Source organism: Mandrillus leucophaeus, unplaced genomic scaffold (genome assembly GCF_000951045.1).
Source record: "Mandrillus leucophaeus isolate KB7577 unplaced genomic scaffold, Mleu.le_1.0 Scaffold237, whole genome shotgun sequence".
Taxonomy (NCBI): domain Eukaryota; kingdom Metazoa; phylum Chordata; class Mammalia; order Primates; family Cercopithecidae; genus Mandrillus; species Mandrillus leucophaeus.
The window spans coordinates 1,693,123-1,709,689 of NW_012102443.1; the positions used below are offsets into that span (position 1 = coordinate 1,693,123).

The window sequence follows — 16,567 nt, forward strand, 5'->3', positions numbered from 1 at the left end:
CGCCCGCCCTGGCCTCCCAAAGTGCTGGGATTACAGGCATGAGCCACTGCGCCGGCCTATGTTTTATTCTTTTGTTTGAGACAGAGTCTCTCTCTGACACTCAGGCTGGAGTGCAGTGGCACAATCTCAGCTCACTGCAACCTCCACCTCCCGGGCTCAAGCGATTCCCTTGCCTCAGCTTCCTGAGTAGCTGGGATTACAGGTGCCCACCACATCCAGCTAACTTGCGTTTTTTTTTTTTTCGAGATGGAGTTTTGCTCTTGTTGCCCAGGCTGGAGTGCAGTGGTGTGATCTCAGCTCACTGCAACCTCCGCCTCCCAGGTTCAAGCGATTCTCCTACCTCGGCCTCCTGAGTTGCTGGGATTACAGGCGCTCACTACCATACCTGGCTAATTTATTTATTTTAAAAATTTTTCTGAGATGGAATCTCGCTCTGTGGCCTGGGCTGGAGTGCAGTGGTACAATCTCGGCTCTGCCTCAGGTTAAAGCAATTCTGCCTCCCAGGTTAAAGCAATTCTCCTGCCTCAGCCTCCCGAGTAGCTGGAATTACAGGCACCTGCCACCATACCCAGCTAATTTTTGTATTTTAGTAGAAACAGGGTTTCACCATGTTGGCCAGGCTGGTCTCGAACTCCTGACCTCAAGTGATCTACCCGCCTCAGCCTGCCAAAGTGCTGGGATTACAGGCGTGAGCCACCATGCTCAGCCTATTTTTTAGTATTTAACAGAATTCAGGACAAGTCACATAATCAATGATTCGTTACTTTATACACAGGAAGTCTTCTGTTACACAACTGGTTGTGAACAGAACAAAGCTCTTACAGCCTTTAGATGGCCAAAGAAATTCTCAAAGCCTGGGCATGTCCAAAAAGACTTCAACCACATCTTTTAAAAAACATAGACTCTCAGCCGGGTGCGGTGGCTCACGCTTGTAATCCCAGCACTTTGGGAGGCCGAGGCAGGCAGATCATGAGGTCAGGGGTTTGAGAATAGCCTGACCAACATGTTGAAACCCTGTGTCTACTGAAAATACAAAAATTAGCCAGGCCTGGTGGCACGCGGCTGTAATCCCAGCTACTCGGGGGGCTGAGGCAGGAGAATCGCTTGAACCTGGGAGGCGGAGGTTGCCGTGAGCCGAGATCGCACCACTACACTCCAGCCTGGGCGACAGATCCAGACTCCATCTGAAACAAAACAAACAACGTCCACTCTCTCCCCGGTTCAGAGGACTGGTGGAGGCTACGTCTGCCTCCCCGGGAAGCCCTCAAGGACTCGCCGAAGTCTCCGGCCTGCCAGTGTCCAGCGGGGGACACAGATCCGCCCTTTGCACCGGGAGCATCATGTCAAGTCTAAGAAAGCCCTGCAGGACCAGCCGTCTCCCACCCGTCGTGGAAAAGCCCATCGGCACCCCTCTGACTCCCGCGTGCGAATCACCAGGCCACCACCGTCAAACGGCCTCCCGCAGGCGGAGACGGCCAATCCAGTCCTCCCGTGCTCAGGGGAGGGCTCGTCGCTCTGCCACAGTCCCCGCAAATCTCCAAATACAACCCGGATGTGTCTCCCTCACCGCCCTCGTCCAAGCCACTGCCTCTCCCTGGAAAATCCCAGCCCTGCACTCTTACTGGCCCTGCATCCACCCGTTCTCAGGGCAGCAGCCAGATGGACCTGCAGAAAGCTCCGTCTCATCAGGCCCCACTCTACCCGAAACCCTCCCGTGGCTCCCCTGAGCCTGCACAGTAAACACAGAAATCCCTGACACCCCGGCGTGTCCTCAGACTCTCCAGAGCACCCAGCACGTCCCTGAAGCACCCAGGACCTCCTCAGAGCACCCAGCACCTTCCTAGAGTACCCAGCACCTCCCCACAGCAACCAGTACCGCCCCAGAGCATTCAGGACCACCCCAGAGTACCCAGCACCTCCCCGGAGCACTGCCCCAGAGTACCCAGCACTGCCCCAGAGTACCCAGCACCTCCCCAGGGTACTCAGCACCTCCTCAGGGTACTCAGCATCAGGCAGAGGGCCTAGCACAACCCAGAGCACCCAGCACCGCCCAGGGCACCCAGCACTACCCGGAGCACCCAGCACTACCCGGAGCACCCACCGCCGCTGGCTGCCAGGGCCTGTGCGCAGCCTCCTTCAGCTCCTGCAGGCTCGGCTTCCCTCCCCAACAAACACCACCCCCCTGCCTCATTTTCCTACCAACATCTGATCACTGCACACTCCACCCACGGGTGACACGCTCTCACAGGTACAGCCCCATCTGCTCGGCTGCCTTGTCTCCCCGCTGGAATACAGGAAGCTTTACAGAAGATTTCACAAGATTACGGATTTGGCCTGTTTGGTTCAAGGCTGTGGCCCCAGCACCTGAAACAGTGCCTGTGGCTTAATAGGTGTTTGTTGAGTGAATAAAGAGTGACGGGAGGCTGGGGGCGGTGGCTCACACCTGTAATCTCCGCACTTTGGAAGGCCAAGGCGGGCTGATCACTTGAGGTCAGGAGTTCAAAACCAGCCTGGCCAACATGGTGAAACCGTCTCTACTAAAAATACAAAAATTAGCCAGGCGTGGTGGCGGGCGCCTGTAGTCCCAGCTACTCGGGAGGCTAAGGCAGGAGAATGGCTTGAACCGGGGAGGCGGAGCTTGCAGTGAGCCGAGATTGCGCCACCGCACTCCAGCCTGGGCGACAGAGCGAGACTCCGTCTAAAAAAAAGAGTGAGAGAAGTGCAGGCACCCGCAGGGCACCGGCCGAGTGCTGGGAGGAGCCCAGGCCCCATGGAGGCTCCCGCCAGAGCCAGTGCCAATGCCACGTGACAGGAGCAAGCCAGGGTCCCCACCATTGTGCAAGTGCAGGGGAGACCAGTGGCAGAGGCCAGGAGACCTCCAGAGAAAGGGAGGGAGACAGAGAGACAGAGAGAGACAGATGGAGAGACAGAGCTATAGAGACAGAGATATAGAGACAGAGACAGCCAGAGACAAGGAAAGACAGAGACAGGGGGAGAGACAGAGATAGAGACAGAGAGACAGATGCAGAGACAGAGCTATAGAGACAGAGACAAGCAGAGACAAGGAGAGACAGAGACAGGGAGAGAGACAGAGATAGAGACAGAGAGACAGAGACAGGGAGAGAGACAGAGATAGAGATAGACAGAGACAGGGAGAGAGACAGAGACAGGGAGAGAGATAGACGGGGAGACAGAGATACAGAGACAGAGAGGCAGAAACAAGGAGTGACAGACAGAGAGAGGGACAGAGATACAGAGAGACAGAGACAGGGAGAGAGAAAGATAGAGACCGAGATGGAGAGACAGACAGAGATACAGACAAAGAGACAGAGAGAGCTAGAGACAGAGAAATAGAGTGGGGGTGACAGAGTGAGCGAGAAGGCGAGGATCCTGCTGCTTTAAGCGGAGAAACCAGGGGGGTCCTGTCCTGCAGTCACAGTGGAAGGCCCTTGACCCGTGGAGGTGGAGAGTGGCCAGCAGTGGGTCTATCTCCTCGGCTCCTCCCATTTCTCAGCCTCAGCGGGGTCCTGCCTGCCTGGCCTCGGCTCGGGAGGGCACAGCGCAGAGCGGGCGCAGAGCCAGCCTGGCCCATCACAGCTTGGGGTGAAGCGGCCCAGAGCCAGGCACCCCCCTGAAGCCACGGTGCCCTAAAGACCACCCGGAAGCTGGGAGGGGTGGCCCCAGCTCACGCTGTAGTCACACCTGTGGGTCCAGCTCGGCTGCCCTGGAGCAGTGTCCCCTGGCGTCCTTAGGATTCCCATGAGAGTGTCCTGCCACCTGTGGTCCCTCCACCTGGGCACGGGACGTGCTGCTCTAATCCTGACCTCAGAGTGTGCCCACTGGCTTCACACCTAGCTCGGGCTCTGCCCCTCACTGAACGCCTGGGCTTGGACAGCTCTCTGCCCCCTCCGGGGCTCAGTTTTCTCATCTGGGAGACAGAAGTAACCTAGCCCCTCCGCTCGGGGTGGCTGCCAGGATTCAGTGAGTTTGCAGTCGCAGATCGCAGAGCAGGCGTGTTAGCTGTCACTCATGATGCTTTGGGGTGATCTGGGTCCCGCCAGAACCTCCTAACCCCCACAATCCGCTCCCCGCAGGGTTTCTGAAGGAGACCAGGAGGGTGGCAGGGAGGTAGAGGTATGGCTGGGATCCGGGGCCACCCACCCGCTGGGCAGCCTTGGCCCATCCACCCTGGATGTTATGCACTGAATGTGTCTCCTCAAAGACATCTGTGTGTGTGTGTGTGGTTTTTAAGTTTTTTGTAGAGACTGGGTCTTGCTGTGTTGCCCAGGCTGGTCTTGAACTCCTGGGCTCAAGCAATCCTCCCACTTTGGCCTCCCAAAGTGCTGGGATTACAGGCATAAGCCACCGTGCCTGGCCACTAAAGTCACATTTTGAAACCATGACCCCCCCCTTGTGATGGTGTTAGGAGGGGCCTTTGTCAGGTGATTTGGGTTAGATGAGGTCATGAGGACAGGGCCCCCACAATGAGATTGGTGCCCTGGTAGGGGGTGAAGGGACCAGAACTTTCTCTCTCCGGCTTGTGAGGGCAGAGTGAGAAGGTGCCAACTTTCAATCGGGAAGTGGACCTCTAAGAACCCAACCCTGCCGGCATCCTGACCTCAGACTCCTGCAGTGTGGTGGGAAAGAAAATGCCTGTGTGGAAGCCGCCCGGTCTACAGCAGCCTGTCACGGCAAGCTGAGCTGAGACACCGTGCCTCAGTTTCCCTCCCTGTAACGGGAGCTGGAGAGGATGTGTCCTGGCCCCGGAGGTCTCCCATGTGGAAGCCGCCCGGTCTACAGCAGCCTGTCACAGCAAGCTGAGCTGAGACACCGTGCCTCAGTTTCCCTCCCTGTAACGGGAGCTGGAGAGGGTGTCCTGTCCCCGGGGGTCTCCCATGCAGAGGTGTGCTTGGTCACAAGGCTGGGTCATGCTGAAGGCAGCCAGGGCCTGGGCCTGGCCACGTGGCTCAGAGAGACCCTGGGCCCCCAGTCTGACCTCCCCGGGTGGAGGGAAGAAGGGAAGAGGTCCTTGCCCCTCACTGGGGTGGTACGGGTCCTCTGACCTCCTTCTGAGGGTTTTTGACCATGGCTGCAGGCTGGCGATGCCCCGTATCCTGGGCATGGGGGCACAGCTTCTCCAAGTTGGGCCAGCCCAGCCTGGGGTACAAGCAGTGACTGAAAATCCAGAACGTCACGTGAAGTCTCCAGGGGTTTAGATGGTGACCCAGGCGAAGATGGAAGACTGTCTGCTGAAGACACAGAACCGAGGTCCCATCACGAGGAATGTGCAGGCAGACGGGCCGGGGGAATGGACCACAGAAGGACGGGCTGGCAGCCCTCATACGTGCTGAGGTCACGGGGGTCGGGGAAGGCCCGAGAGCTGTGCTGGGACGAAGGTCGTCCTGGGTGAGGTTGTCCCTGCAGCATCCTCTGATCTGAGGTCCACTGCCTGCGTGTCTTTCCCAACTCTGACCTTGGGAGGACGCCCTGGGTTCCAGGAGACACAGAAGCGTGCTCAGGGTGGTCAGCGCCTCCCAAAGAATGCAGAGGACTCTCATGCTGTGTGTGCAGCTTTCTATGAACGTGAGATCCTTTCCATGAAACCACACACCCTGCCTGAGTGTTCCTTATCCGAGATGCGCAGGACCAGAAAAGTGTTTTGGAGCTCAGATTGTTTGGAGTTTGGAACACTGTATTTGCATTATACTTACAGGTTGAGCTTTTTTTTTTTTCTGCTTTTCTTTTTTTCAAATACTACCTCTTGGCCAGGTATGCTGGCTCATGCCTGTAATCCCAGCACTTTGGGAAGCCAAGGCGGGTGGATTACCTGAGGTCGGGAGTTTGAGACCAGCCTGACCAACATGGTGAAACCCTGTCTCTATTAAAAATACAAAAATTAGCCGGGCGTGGTGGCACCTGCCTGTAATCCCAGCTACTCGGGAGGCTGTGGCAGGAGAATGACTCGAACCTGGGTGGTAGAGGTTGCAGTGAGCCGAGATCTCGCCACTGCACTCCAGCCTGGGCGACAGAGTGAGACTCTGTTTCAAAAAACAAAAAAGTGAAATCCCAAATGTTCTGTGTGCATCCCAAGCCCATCAGTGCCCAAAAGATCTTAGGTTTTGGGGGGTTTCTTTGAATGTGGCCTCAGCTGCATGTGCGTATCAAAAGGTGGGGGCTCGTGAAATGTGCCATGGGCGGGTGTGAAATGTGGCCAGGCAGGCAGGCCCGCCAGCCCATGTCTGTGCCGTGGAGACTAGAGGACTGTGCGCTGGCGGGAGGACTGGGCCCCGCAGAGCGGCTCGGCTGCACCCTCTGAACAGGAGGGTCCCACAGGACAGACACGTCGCTCGCTGGTCACAGTGGGGGCGGGGTGAGGGATCCCAGGTGCTGTGGATCCGGAGGCTGGGAGCAAAGGGAGCAAACGACAGAGTGGCTGGAGCTAGAACGAGCCCCGTGCAGGGAGCACCTGCCCTTCCTCTGAGGCGCACCCAGGTCCTGGTGCTTGGCCAGGCATCATGGTCCAGTGCTGCTGGGCAGGCAGCATCCCAAGTGGCTCACCCAAGAACCGAGTGCCTTTCCTTGGGCACCTCCCACACTGAGAATCCTGCCGCCCACCCGTGATGCCCCTGCCTGTAGCACCGAGGCTCACCCCTCACAGGGCCTCAACTCTCCCGTCTGTGAGAGTGGCTCGGGGACCCCTCGGGGCACGAGGACGGGAAGAGACACAGGGTGGGAAGGGCTGATGAACAAGGGAGATACGACTGGCCAGACCTCCTTGGAAGCCTCCACCCCAAGTGCAGGCATGTGGGCCCCTGGTCAGGGCCAAGCCCCTGGAGGCCCGAGGACGCCCACCCCATGGCCCTGGAGCACAGGGAGCCCGGCGAAGCCGCTACAAAGCAGGGAGAAGTCGTGTTGGTCTGGAAAGCGTCACAAGGGGGACGTGCCATGGCACCGCGTGGGGGCTCGTCTGTGGGGAGGGCTGCCCCACTGGGGGCCTGGGCACGGAGGCCCTGTGGGCTGGCGGGAGCACCAGGCAGTCGTGTGGGTAGGGTTGGCGGCGCCGGCACAGACAGGGGCAGGCCCCCAGCCCGGGATGCTCCCTCCAGGGCCGGGGGAGGCTGGTGGCCGGTGTGGCCTGACTGGGCACCCCTCTGGAGCGGCCACCTCTTGGCTTGCCAGTCACGCAGTCACTCGCTACTGGACAGCTCCGTCCCAGCTGCCTGAGTCTGCCCAGCCCTGGTGGGCAGTGCCCTCTGCTGGCCTTCCAGCACCAGGGTGGCCTGTCCTCATCCCGCGCCAACACCTCCCCCAGGGACTCTGGCGCCATCCTTGCCCTCTGTGGCCAGGCTGTCCCACCGCCTCTGTCCTCTCGTGGGCCTGTGCTGTGCGTCATAGCGCCAGGGCCTGGGCCGCTGTCCACAGGGCGCCTGGTGACAGTGGCAGCAGCAGCAGTAGCAGCAGCGAGGTGGTGGCCACCAGCGGGCCCGGGGCCCCCGGGAGAGAGGAGGCCTGGGAGGTGCATGAGCAGACCTCGTAGCCGTCCTCTGAGCGGCTCTGGTCATGCTGTCCCGGAGGGGCGCGGGGCCCCTCTGCCCCATCGATGCCCGCGGCCGCAGAACCGTCAGCCTGTGGGTCTCCACACACCAGCCAGTCCCGGGCTGTGGACTGCGGGTATCCGGGTGCCGCCTCTAGCTCGCCATCCAGCACTTTCCAGTATTCCTGGCCACGGAAGAAGTAGGAGGCACCTGAGAAGAGAAGGGAGCACTGAGCTCAGGGAGGGCTGCAGCGGGAGGGGCTTGGGTGGGGCCAGACAGCCGGGGGCTTGCGCTGGACTGCAGTGGGGGTCGGGCCAGGTGAGGGGCAGCTCGAGCTAGACGGCAGGGGGCACCCAGATCGTATCTGAGACGGCGTCAGCATCTGCTCAGCTGCGGCGGTTCTGCAGGCAGGTCACAGGCCTGGGAAGCTCTGCCGGAGTCCGCTGGGGCAGGGGATGGACCAGGAGACCCTCAGAGTCTCTTTCCCTTACTGGATAGTCATTGAGGGCCCACTCTGTGCAGGGCTGTTCCAGGGGATGGGGATGCAGCATTGAAAACAAAACAGAGGATGCTGCTGTCCCTGGAGCGGACCCTGTGGGGAGGTTTCTTCTACACTGTGGGACACGGCAGGGAGCACGGGGTGATGCTCAGGAGGGCGTTTGGCAGGGCTGGGTCGGTGAGGGAGGGGTTGCATGGACATCTTAGGAAAGTGTGCCCAGACGAGGGCATGGCAGGTGCCAAAGCCCTGGGGCAGCAGCATGGCTGGGGGAGCAGCAGGGGCGAGTGAGTGCTGAGGGCAGCGGGACCAACTGCAGCTCATTCAGGAGGCTGAATTCACTTCGGGGAGTGACTTGGGAACCCTGCAGGGTCGGCTGCTCAAGGCGAGGGGCTGGGACCCTCAGAGCCCACACCGTCTGGGGCCGTCCTCCTTTCAGGGAACCTCTTGGCTGCCCTGTCATGATCTCCATCTCCTGGTGGGGAAACTGAGGCCGCACGGCCCGTCCCCGCAGCCGGCACTCACCGTCGGACCAGCGCATGGCGTCGTCCAGTGTGCTGGGGACACCCCTCCACAGGGGGCTCTGGGCGGGGTAGCCGGGGTCCATGCGCCTCGTGTGGTCATCATAGCGCCAGTACAGCTGGTCCTTAAAGAAATAAGTCCTGTCATTGTGGGCCCAGGAGAAGGCAGCATCGATCCCACCAGGCGGGAGGCTGAAGTCGGAGATGGGGCGCGGGTATCCTTCCTCTACGTTATTGTCCTTGAACACCCAGTACCTGTCTCCTGGGGGCGAGAGAAACAGCTGTGGGCCGGGGCTCGGCCCCACCCCGAAGGGCAGGGGGCTCCAGCCTTTCCTTCTCCCCTGCGTCGGCCGCCCTTGTCCTGACCCCTCACCCGGGCCTGATGGGACAGCGGCTACAGTGCGATCACCCCACATCACAGCAGCCACATGGATACGCAGTGAGCACCTACTGTGCCCGGCCCGGGCCATCCCATCCAGCCTGTGGACACTGCCGGCCACCCCTTTATCGATGGAAACAATGACTCGGGCTAAACTGCAGCCCATGACGTGCCATTCTATTATTACTATTTGTTTTTGAGATGGAGTCTCACTCAGTCACCCAGGCTGGAGTGCGGTGGCTTGATCTCAGTTCACTGCAACCTTCGCCCCTGGGTTCAAGCGATTCTTGTGCCTCAGACTCCTGAGTGGCTGGGACTACAGGCGCGCACCACCACGCCCAGCTAACTTTTGTATTTTTAGTACAGACGGGGTTTCACCATGCTGGCCAGGCTGGTGGGGGACTCTTGACCTCAGGTGATCCGCCCGCCTCAGACTCCCAGAGTGCTGGGATTATAGGCATGAGTCACTGTGCCCGGCCTTTAACACATTCTATTATTACTATTTGTTTTTGAGATGGAGTCTCACTCAGTCACCCAGGCTGGAGTGCGGTGGCTTGATCTCAGTTCACTGCAACCTTCGCCCCTGGGTTCAAGCGATTCTTGTGCCTCAGACTCCTGAGTGGCTGGGACTACAGGCGCGCACCACCACGCCCAGCTAACTTTTGTATTTTTAGTACAGACGGGGTTTCACCATGCTGGCCAGGCTGGTGGGGGACTCTTGACCTCAGGTGATCCGCCCGCCTCAGACTCCCAGAGTGCTGGGATTATAGGCATGAGTCACTGTGCCCGGCCTTTTTTTTTTTTTTTTTTAAATAATCTTGTTACATTGCCCAGGCTGGTCTCAAACTCCTGGGCTCCAACAATCCTCCCTTCTCAGCCTCCTAAAGTGCTGGGATCACCGGTGCGAGCCACTGCACCTGGCCGACCACTCTTTCTGCACAAGGGGCTAGAACGTCTTCACCGAAAAGACCAGAAAGGACCTCTTTCAAGGCCTAACTGTGTGAGTCTTTTTTTTTTTTTTTTTCCTTTGAGACAGGCTTGCTCTTGTCTCCCAGGCTGGAGTGCAATGGTGCGATCTCAGCTCACTGCAACCTCCATCTCCTGGGTTCAAGTGATTCTCCTGCCTCAGCCTCCTGAGCAGCTGGAGACTACAGGTGCCCACAACCACACCTGGCTAATTTTTGTATTTTTAGTAGAGACGGGGTTTCACCATGTTGGCCAGGCTGGTCTCGAACTCCTGATCTCAGGTGACTCGCCCGCCTTCCTCCCAAAGTGCTGGGATGACAGGCGTGAGCCACCGCGCCCTGCGTTAAATACACATTTCTCCCAAGAAATACAGATGGCATTGAGCACCTGAAGATGGTCGTCACTAGAGAAACGCCCTCAAAACCACCATGAGACGCCCCCTGCCCCGACTGTCAAGTACATGGAAAGTCACACGTGTCGGGAGGATGTGGGGACGGCGGAGCCTGGGCGCTGCTGGGGGCGTGTGAAATCGTGCAGCCGCTGCGGGAGACAGGACGTAGGCTCCCCAAAACATCAAAAGTAGAATTACCACATGATCCAGCATTCTGGCTTCTGGGTATGAATCCAAAAGAACGGAAAGCAGGGTCTTGGAGAGACGTTTGCACACTCATGCTCACAGCAGCGTCCTTCACAGGAGCCCAGAGTAGAAGAAACCCAAGTGAGCAGGCAAATGAGATGCAGTCCGTCCATGCTACGGAACGACGCTCAGCCTTAGCGAGGAAGGAAATCCTGCCACGTGCCACCGCGTGTATGAGCGAGGACCTTCCGCTGAGTGACACGAGCCAGGCACAGAAGGGCAGATCCTGTCTGTCCCACCGACATGGGGTCCCTGGAGCACTCAGAGCCATGGGACAGCAAGCGGAGCGGGGGTGCGCAGGGGAGGGGAGGGGCATGCGTGTTTCATGGGGGCAGCGTTTCCGTTTGGGAAGTTGGAAATCTTCTGGAGGTGGACGCAGGTGACGGCTGCACAGCAACGTGAATGTGCTTCATGCCACTGAGCTGTGCACTTAAAAATGGTTAAAACAGTAAATTGTATTTACCACACCCACAATTTAAAATGACCACAAAAACAGGGCTGGGCATGGTGGCTCACGCCTGTAATCCCAGCACTTTGGGAGGCCAAGGCGGGTGGATCACCTGAGGTCAGGATTTGGAGACCAGCCTGACCAACATGGTGAGACCCCATCTCTACCAAAAACACAAAAAATCTGCCAGGCACGGTGGTGAGTGCCTGTAGTCTCAGCTACTCAGGAGCCTAAAGCAGGAGAACTGCTTGAACCTGGGAGGTCGAGGCTGCAGTAAGTCGGGATCATGCCACTGCACTGCAGCCTGGGCGACAGAGTGAGACCCTGTCTCAAAAAAGTAAAGTAAAATAAAATTTAAAAATAAAAATAATATAAAATGACCAAAAAACGTCCAATGCTGGAGACTGGAAAGGGCTGTGATGTCTGTAAGCAGGGGAGGTATTAAGGAGATGACGGGATGACCAATGGGCCCTGCCCTGCTACGGCTGAGTAGGAACCAGGACAGGTGCGCCTGTTAGGAAACCAGGCAGGGGCAGGGGGTGCAGGGGACAGAGTCGACGCAGGGGTGGGACAGGCTGTGGCAAGAGACCCACATGTTCTCAAGAGAAACCTGCAGACACACATCCAGGTGACCACAGCGAACGTCACCAGGCAGGGCGGCTCGGGGCTCACAACACATGCCCTCGGTGGCATGTCTGCCATTGTGCAAAACCAGAACCTGATCCGGAGGAGACACCAGACCAGACAGGTCCACCTGGGGGAAGTGGCCCGAATACTTCTAACCCATGCCAGGCAGGGGAGCCGCACGTTACGGGACCTGCTCGGGAAGGCTCTACAGGGCACCCTGGGACCTTCTGCAAGGTCGCCTGGGGGAGGTGAGGAGCAATGGGTCACGAGGTTTGCAAGTCATTCTTTTTTTTCCCTTTTTTTCGTTTTTCTTTTTTAGTCCAGGTACTGTCTTTGGGGATTTTTCTTTTTTTTTTTTTAGACAAGGTCGTGCTGTTGCCCAGGCTGGAGTGCAGTGCACGATCATGGTGCAGTGCAGCTTTGACGTCCTCCTGCCTCAGCCCCCCAGGTATCTGCAGTCTCTGTCCCTCCAGGAGGGATCAGGCCTCCGGGAACAGTCACCTGAGGGCTCCCAAGTGACGAGGGTGACCAAGTCAAATGCTAAGGGCTGGGCAGGCGATGGAGCGACAGGAAGCGGTTCCCCTGGCAGACACACAGAACACCCTCTACCTCCACCGGGAAACAGGGTCCCACCTGTGACTGTGGGAGTGGCTGCCACACTGGATTGAATGACGTACCCCAAACTCACATCCACCCAGAATCTTAAGACGTGACCTTACTTGGAAAGAGGGTCTTTGCAGCTGTGTTAGTTTAGATGAGTTAAGATGGGATTAGGCAGGCCGGGCGCAGTGGCTCACATCTGTAATCCCAGCACTTTGGGACACCAAGGTGGATGGATCACCTGAAGTCAGGAGTTCGAGACCAGCCTGGCCAACATGGTGAAACCCTGTCTCCACTAAAAATACAAAAATCAGCCAGGCGTGGTGGTGGGCACCTGTAACCCCAGCTACTCGGGAGGCTGAGGCAGGAGAATTGCAACCCGGGAGGTGGAGGTTGCAGTGAGCCGAGATCACACCACTGCACTCCAGCCTGGGCAACAGAGACTCTGTCTCCAAAAAAAACCCCAAAAAAACCACAAAAAACAAATGGGATTAGGGGACCTGAATCAAGGCCTGGCTTCCTTATAAGAGAAGACGCGGAGACGGAGGAGACAGCCTGGTGTGAAGCCAGAGGTGGTGGCAGGAGGGACGTGGCTGAGGGCGACACTGGACGTGGGAGAGGCCTGGGACAGCCTCCAGAGGGGACACACCCTGCCTACCCCTTGATTTCTGACTTGTGACCTCCAGACAGTGAGGGAAACTCCGGGTGTTTCAGCCCAGCATGCGGGCCTCTGTCCTGCAACCCTGCCGCCCCTGCCTGCCCCTGCTCCTGTCTCCTTTTCCTGCCCTTCATGGAGACTTGAAGGCAAGAGGAGTGCTTCCTGTAACACCACCACGAGGTTGCTCCTGGAACGGTGGGCAAAGGGGCCGACCGGGAAGAGGCAGCCCGGCCCCAGCAGCCACGGCCCCTCACGCTTCTGTCCCGAGCCTCCTCCAGGCCCGGCCCCAGCAGCCACGGCCCCTCACGCTTCTGTCCTGAGCCTCCTCCAGGCCCCGGTGCTCTAGCTGTGGCCCCGTCTTTGAGGTTCTTGGGATCCAGCAGGACTCCTCCTGCCTTGCACGGCCGTTCCCTGGGCTGGGACACTGTTCCCTAGTTTCTGCTTGTACAGCATCTCCTTAAGGAGACCTCCTCCCATTGCCCTTCATTTCTTTCTTTTTTTTTTTTTTTGAGACGGAGTCTCGCTCTGTCACCCAGGCTGGAGTGCAGTGGTGTGATCTCGGCTCACTGCAAGCTCCGCCTCCCAGGTTCACACCATTCTCCTGCCTCAGCCTCCTGAATAGCTGGGACTACAGGCGCCTGCCACTATGCCTGGCTAATTTTTTGTACTTTTTAGTAGAGACGGGGTCTCACCACCTTAGCCAGGATGGTCTCAATCTCCTGACCTCGTGATCCGCCCGCCTCAGCCTCCCAAAGTGCTGGGATTACAGGCGTGAACCACCGCACCCGGCCTGCCCTTCACTTCTGACCACACTGAACGGCACCAGCAATCAGCTCCTCCTGACTTGTGGGTGGACTGTGCCCCGACAGCAGGGCTTTCCATCGTTTCGCCCTCTGTGTGCCTGCAGTGGCTACCTCAGGATGGGGCATACAGTAGGTGCTCAGTATGTGCCTGCTGAGTGCACAAGCAAACCAGCCACTCTGTGCTCGACCAGCCTCTGGGTAGACGTGGGGCTTACACGCAGCGGGATGCAGGCTGGACCCCCTCTGTGAGGCGGGCAGAGGGCCCGGGAGGCCCGGAGTGCGGGGGGGAGGCCCGCCCACCTTTGAAGAAGACGATCTTGTGGTCGCTGGTGCGCTCGTACACGGCGTCCACGCTGTCCAGGTGCAGCGGCAGGCCCCGCCAGAAGCGGTGCATCTGTGCCGGCTGCAGGGACACCAGGTGCCGGTCCCGAGTCAGCCGCCAGAAGTACTTGCCTGGGGACACAGGGGGAGGGCCGGGCTGCAGAGAAGGTCTGCACCCACAGTGGGCCATGCCTCTCTGCCCACCGCCACGGGGACCCTGGGGGTACCTTTGAAGAAGAAAGCTTCACCCCGGATCTGGGCCACCGCGTCAAAGTGAGTGCTGCATCTGTGGGGCACGTCCTTCCTGGGCCTGCGGGGAGAGAGCCAGGTGGGCTGGGAGGCGGGGCCTGAGCAGGGTGGGACTGCGCACCTGGGGGGAGCCCCTATCCCTGCCTGGGGGTCTGCCCTTGAAGAGAAAGGCGAATTAAAACGGGGGTGCCTGTCCACCGCTTCACTGGGGGGCGGGGAGCAAGACCTATGCTCTGAGCACACAGAGCGCCAGGGAGCTGCGGGGAGGGCAGGAGCTCGGGGTGGAGACTGGTGTAGCACCCAGGGCCTAGCGCCAAACACCCACGCCACGGGACCCCAAGCCCAGGCCTAGAACTCGGTCCTACAAGAAGCGTGTTCACAGCCACATGGCTGTAACAACAGAGGATCAGGGACAAGGTGCATGTCCACCGAGAGATAACTCGAAACACAGAGCGTGGCTCCTTCACAGCTTTAACCGGGAGGGTCACACGTGACATCTGAGGCTGGGTGACACAAGGTCACGGCTTCTACCGGCCTCTGGCAACACCAGCTCTCAGGACAACTTCACTCAGAATCCAGTTGCCGTGGGAGGGTCATGCCTCGTGGAACAGCCCCGATGGCCGTCCCAGCTGGACCCAGCCCTGGCCTCAGATGTGAGCCCAGGCAGTGAACGTCCCTGCCACTGGGGGCACAGGCCAGACACTCGCGGGCCCTATCTGACTTCCTGACGCTGGGAATCCATGGGCTTGATGAAACGTTCATCAAGCTGGGCCGCTTGTCACGTGGCAGTAGCTGACACGGACGAGGGGGAGAGGAAACCTTGTTTGAAGCTGTCATTTCTGTGCGGGGCCCCTGGCAGGGCAGGGCTGGTATTGGAAGGGGTCTAAGAAAAGACACAATGTCACTGGGGGCTCATCCAGCCACACAGCTGTCCGTTTTCCAGGACTCCGAGCCACGATTTGGGGCAAATGTTGCCTGCGATGGGGATGAGGATAGACAGACCCCAGTGGGTGGTGACCATGGCCCAGGGCTTACGGGATGCTGGACCGGTTGTCTGGGGGCTCTGGCAGCAGGGGAGGCTCCTCAGGCTGCGCCGTGGGAGACACAGACTCCCGTACACCTATGGGAGACAAGGAGGAGGACAGCTTCAAACCCCAGACGCCCGCCTCCCCCCACATCCCACCGGCCCCTCTGAATCCCAGGGATGAAACCGAGGCCACTCAGCAGACAGGCTCTGCGGGGGCACAGCTGCAATCAGCGAGACTGCCGCCCCCAGAGTTGACGTAGAGGTGGGAGTCAGACCCCTCGCCGAGTTAAACACTCAGTGTGTGAGCAATGTCTTGCAATTCCACCCCGGTGTACACCCTAAAGAGCTGAAGACAGGCATTCCCATGGGAGCTCGTACACCAGCCTTCACAGCACTGTTCACTGCAGCCAACGGGGTGGCAACCCAGTGCCCGCCAAGGCTGCATGATGACAAAACTATTCAGCCATGAGAAGAAATCCAGGTCAGAACCACGCTACCACAGGACAAACCTGGAACACGCTATGCTCAGATCCACGCCACCACGGGGTGAACCTGGAACACGCTATGTTCACACCACCATGGGGTGAACCTGGAACATGCTATGCTCAGATCCACGCTACCACAGGGGGAACCTGGAACATGCTATGCTCAGATCCACGCCGCCATGGGGAAAACCTGGAACGCTCTATACTCAGATCCACATGGCCACGGGGCGAACTTGGAACACGCTATGCTCAGATCCACGCCGCCATAGGGCGAACCTGGAACATGCTATGCTCACACCACCATGGGGTGAACCTGGAACATGCTATGCTCAGATCCACGCCACCACGGGGCAAACCTGGAACGCGCTATGCTCAGATCCACGCCGCCAAGGGACGAAACTGGAATGCGCTATTCTCAGATCCACGCCACCATGGGGCGAACCTGGAACGTGCTATGCTCAGATCCACGCAGCCACGGGGCGAACCTGGGAACACACTATGCTCAGATCCACACAACCACAGGGCGAACCTGGAACACGGTATGCTCAGTGAAAGAAACCGGGCCGGGCATAGTGGTTCGTGCCTGTATTCCCAGCACTTTCAGAGGCCAGGGCAAGAGAATCACTTGAGCCCAGGAGTTTGAGACCAGCTGGGCAACATGGTGAGACTCCACTTCTACAAAAAATTTAAAAACTAGCCAGATGTGGTAGTGCATGCCTGTAGTCCCAGCTGCTCGGGAGGCTGAGTCAGGAGAATCACTTGAGCCCAGGAGTTTGAGACAAGCCTGGGCCACATGGTGAGACCCCATCTCTTTT

The 16,567-nt window shown here is 58.8% G+C and overlaps 1 protein-coding gene across 1 annotated transcript in view; it reads right to left on the reverse strand.

Annotated features, from left to right (window-relative positions):
- Positions 1 to 6,890: 6,890 nt before the first annotated feature.
- MMP17 (matrix metallopeptidase 17 (membrane-inserted)) overlaps positions 6,891 to 16,567 on the reverse strand; it is a 14,504-nt gene continuing 4,827 nt past the window's right edge. Inside the window, exons 5-9 of the mRNA XM_011982223.1 lie at positions 15,276 to 15,360; positions 14,219 to 14,301; positions 13,971 to 14,123; positions 8,557 to 8,814; positions 6,891 to 7,745 (exon numbers count right to left, since the gene is read on the reverse strand). Coding sequence (XP_011837613.1) covers positions 7,390 to 7,745; positions 8,557 to 8,814; positions 13,971 to 14,123; positions 14,219 to 14,301; positions 15,276 to 15,360 — 935 coding nt within the window. The 3' untranslated portion in view covers positions 6,891 to 7,389. The remainder of the gene's footprint in view (positions 7,746 to 8,556; positions 8,815 to 13,970; positions 14,124 to 14,218; positions 14,302 to 15,275; positions 15,361 to 16,567) is intronic.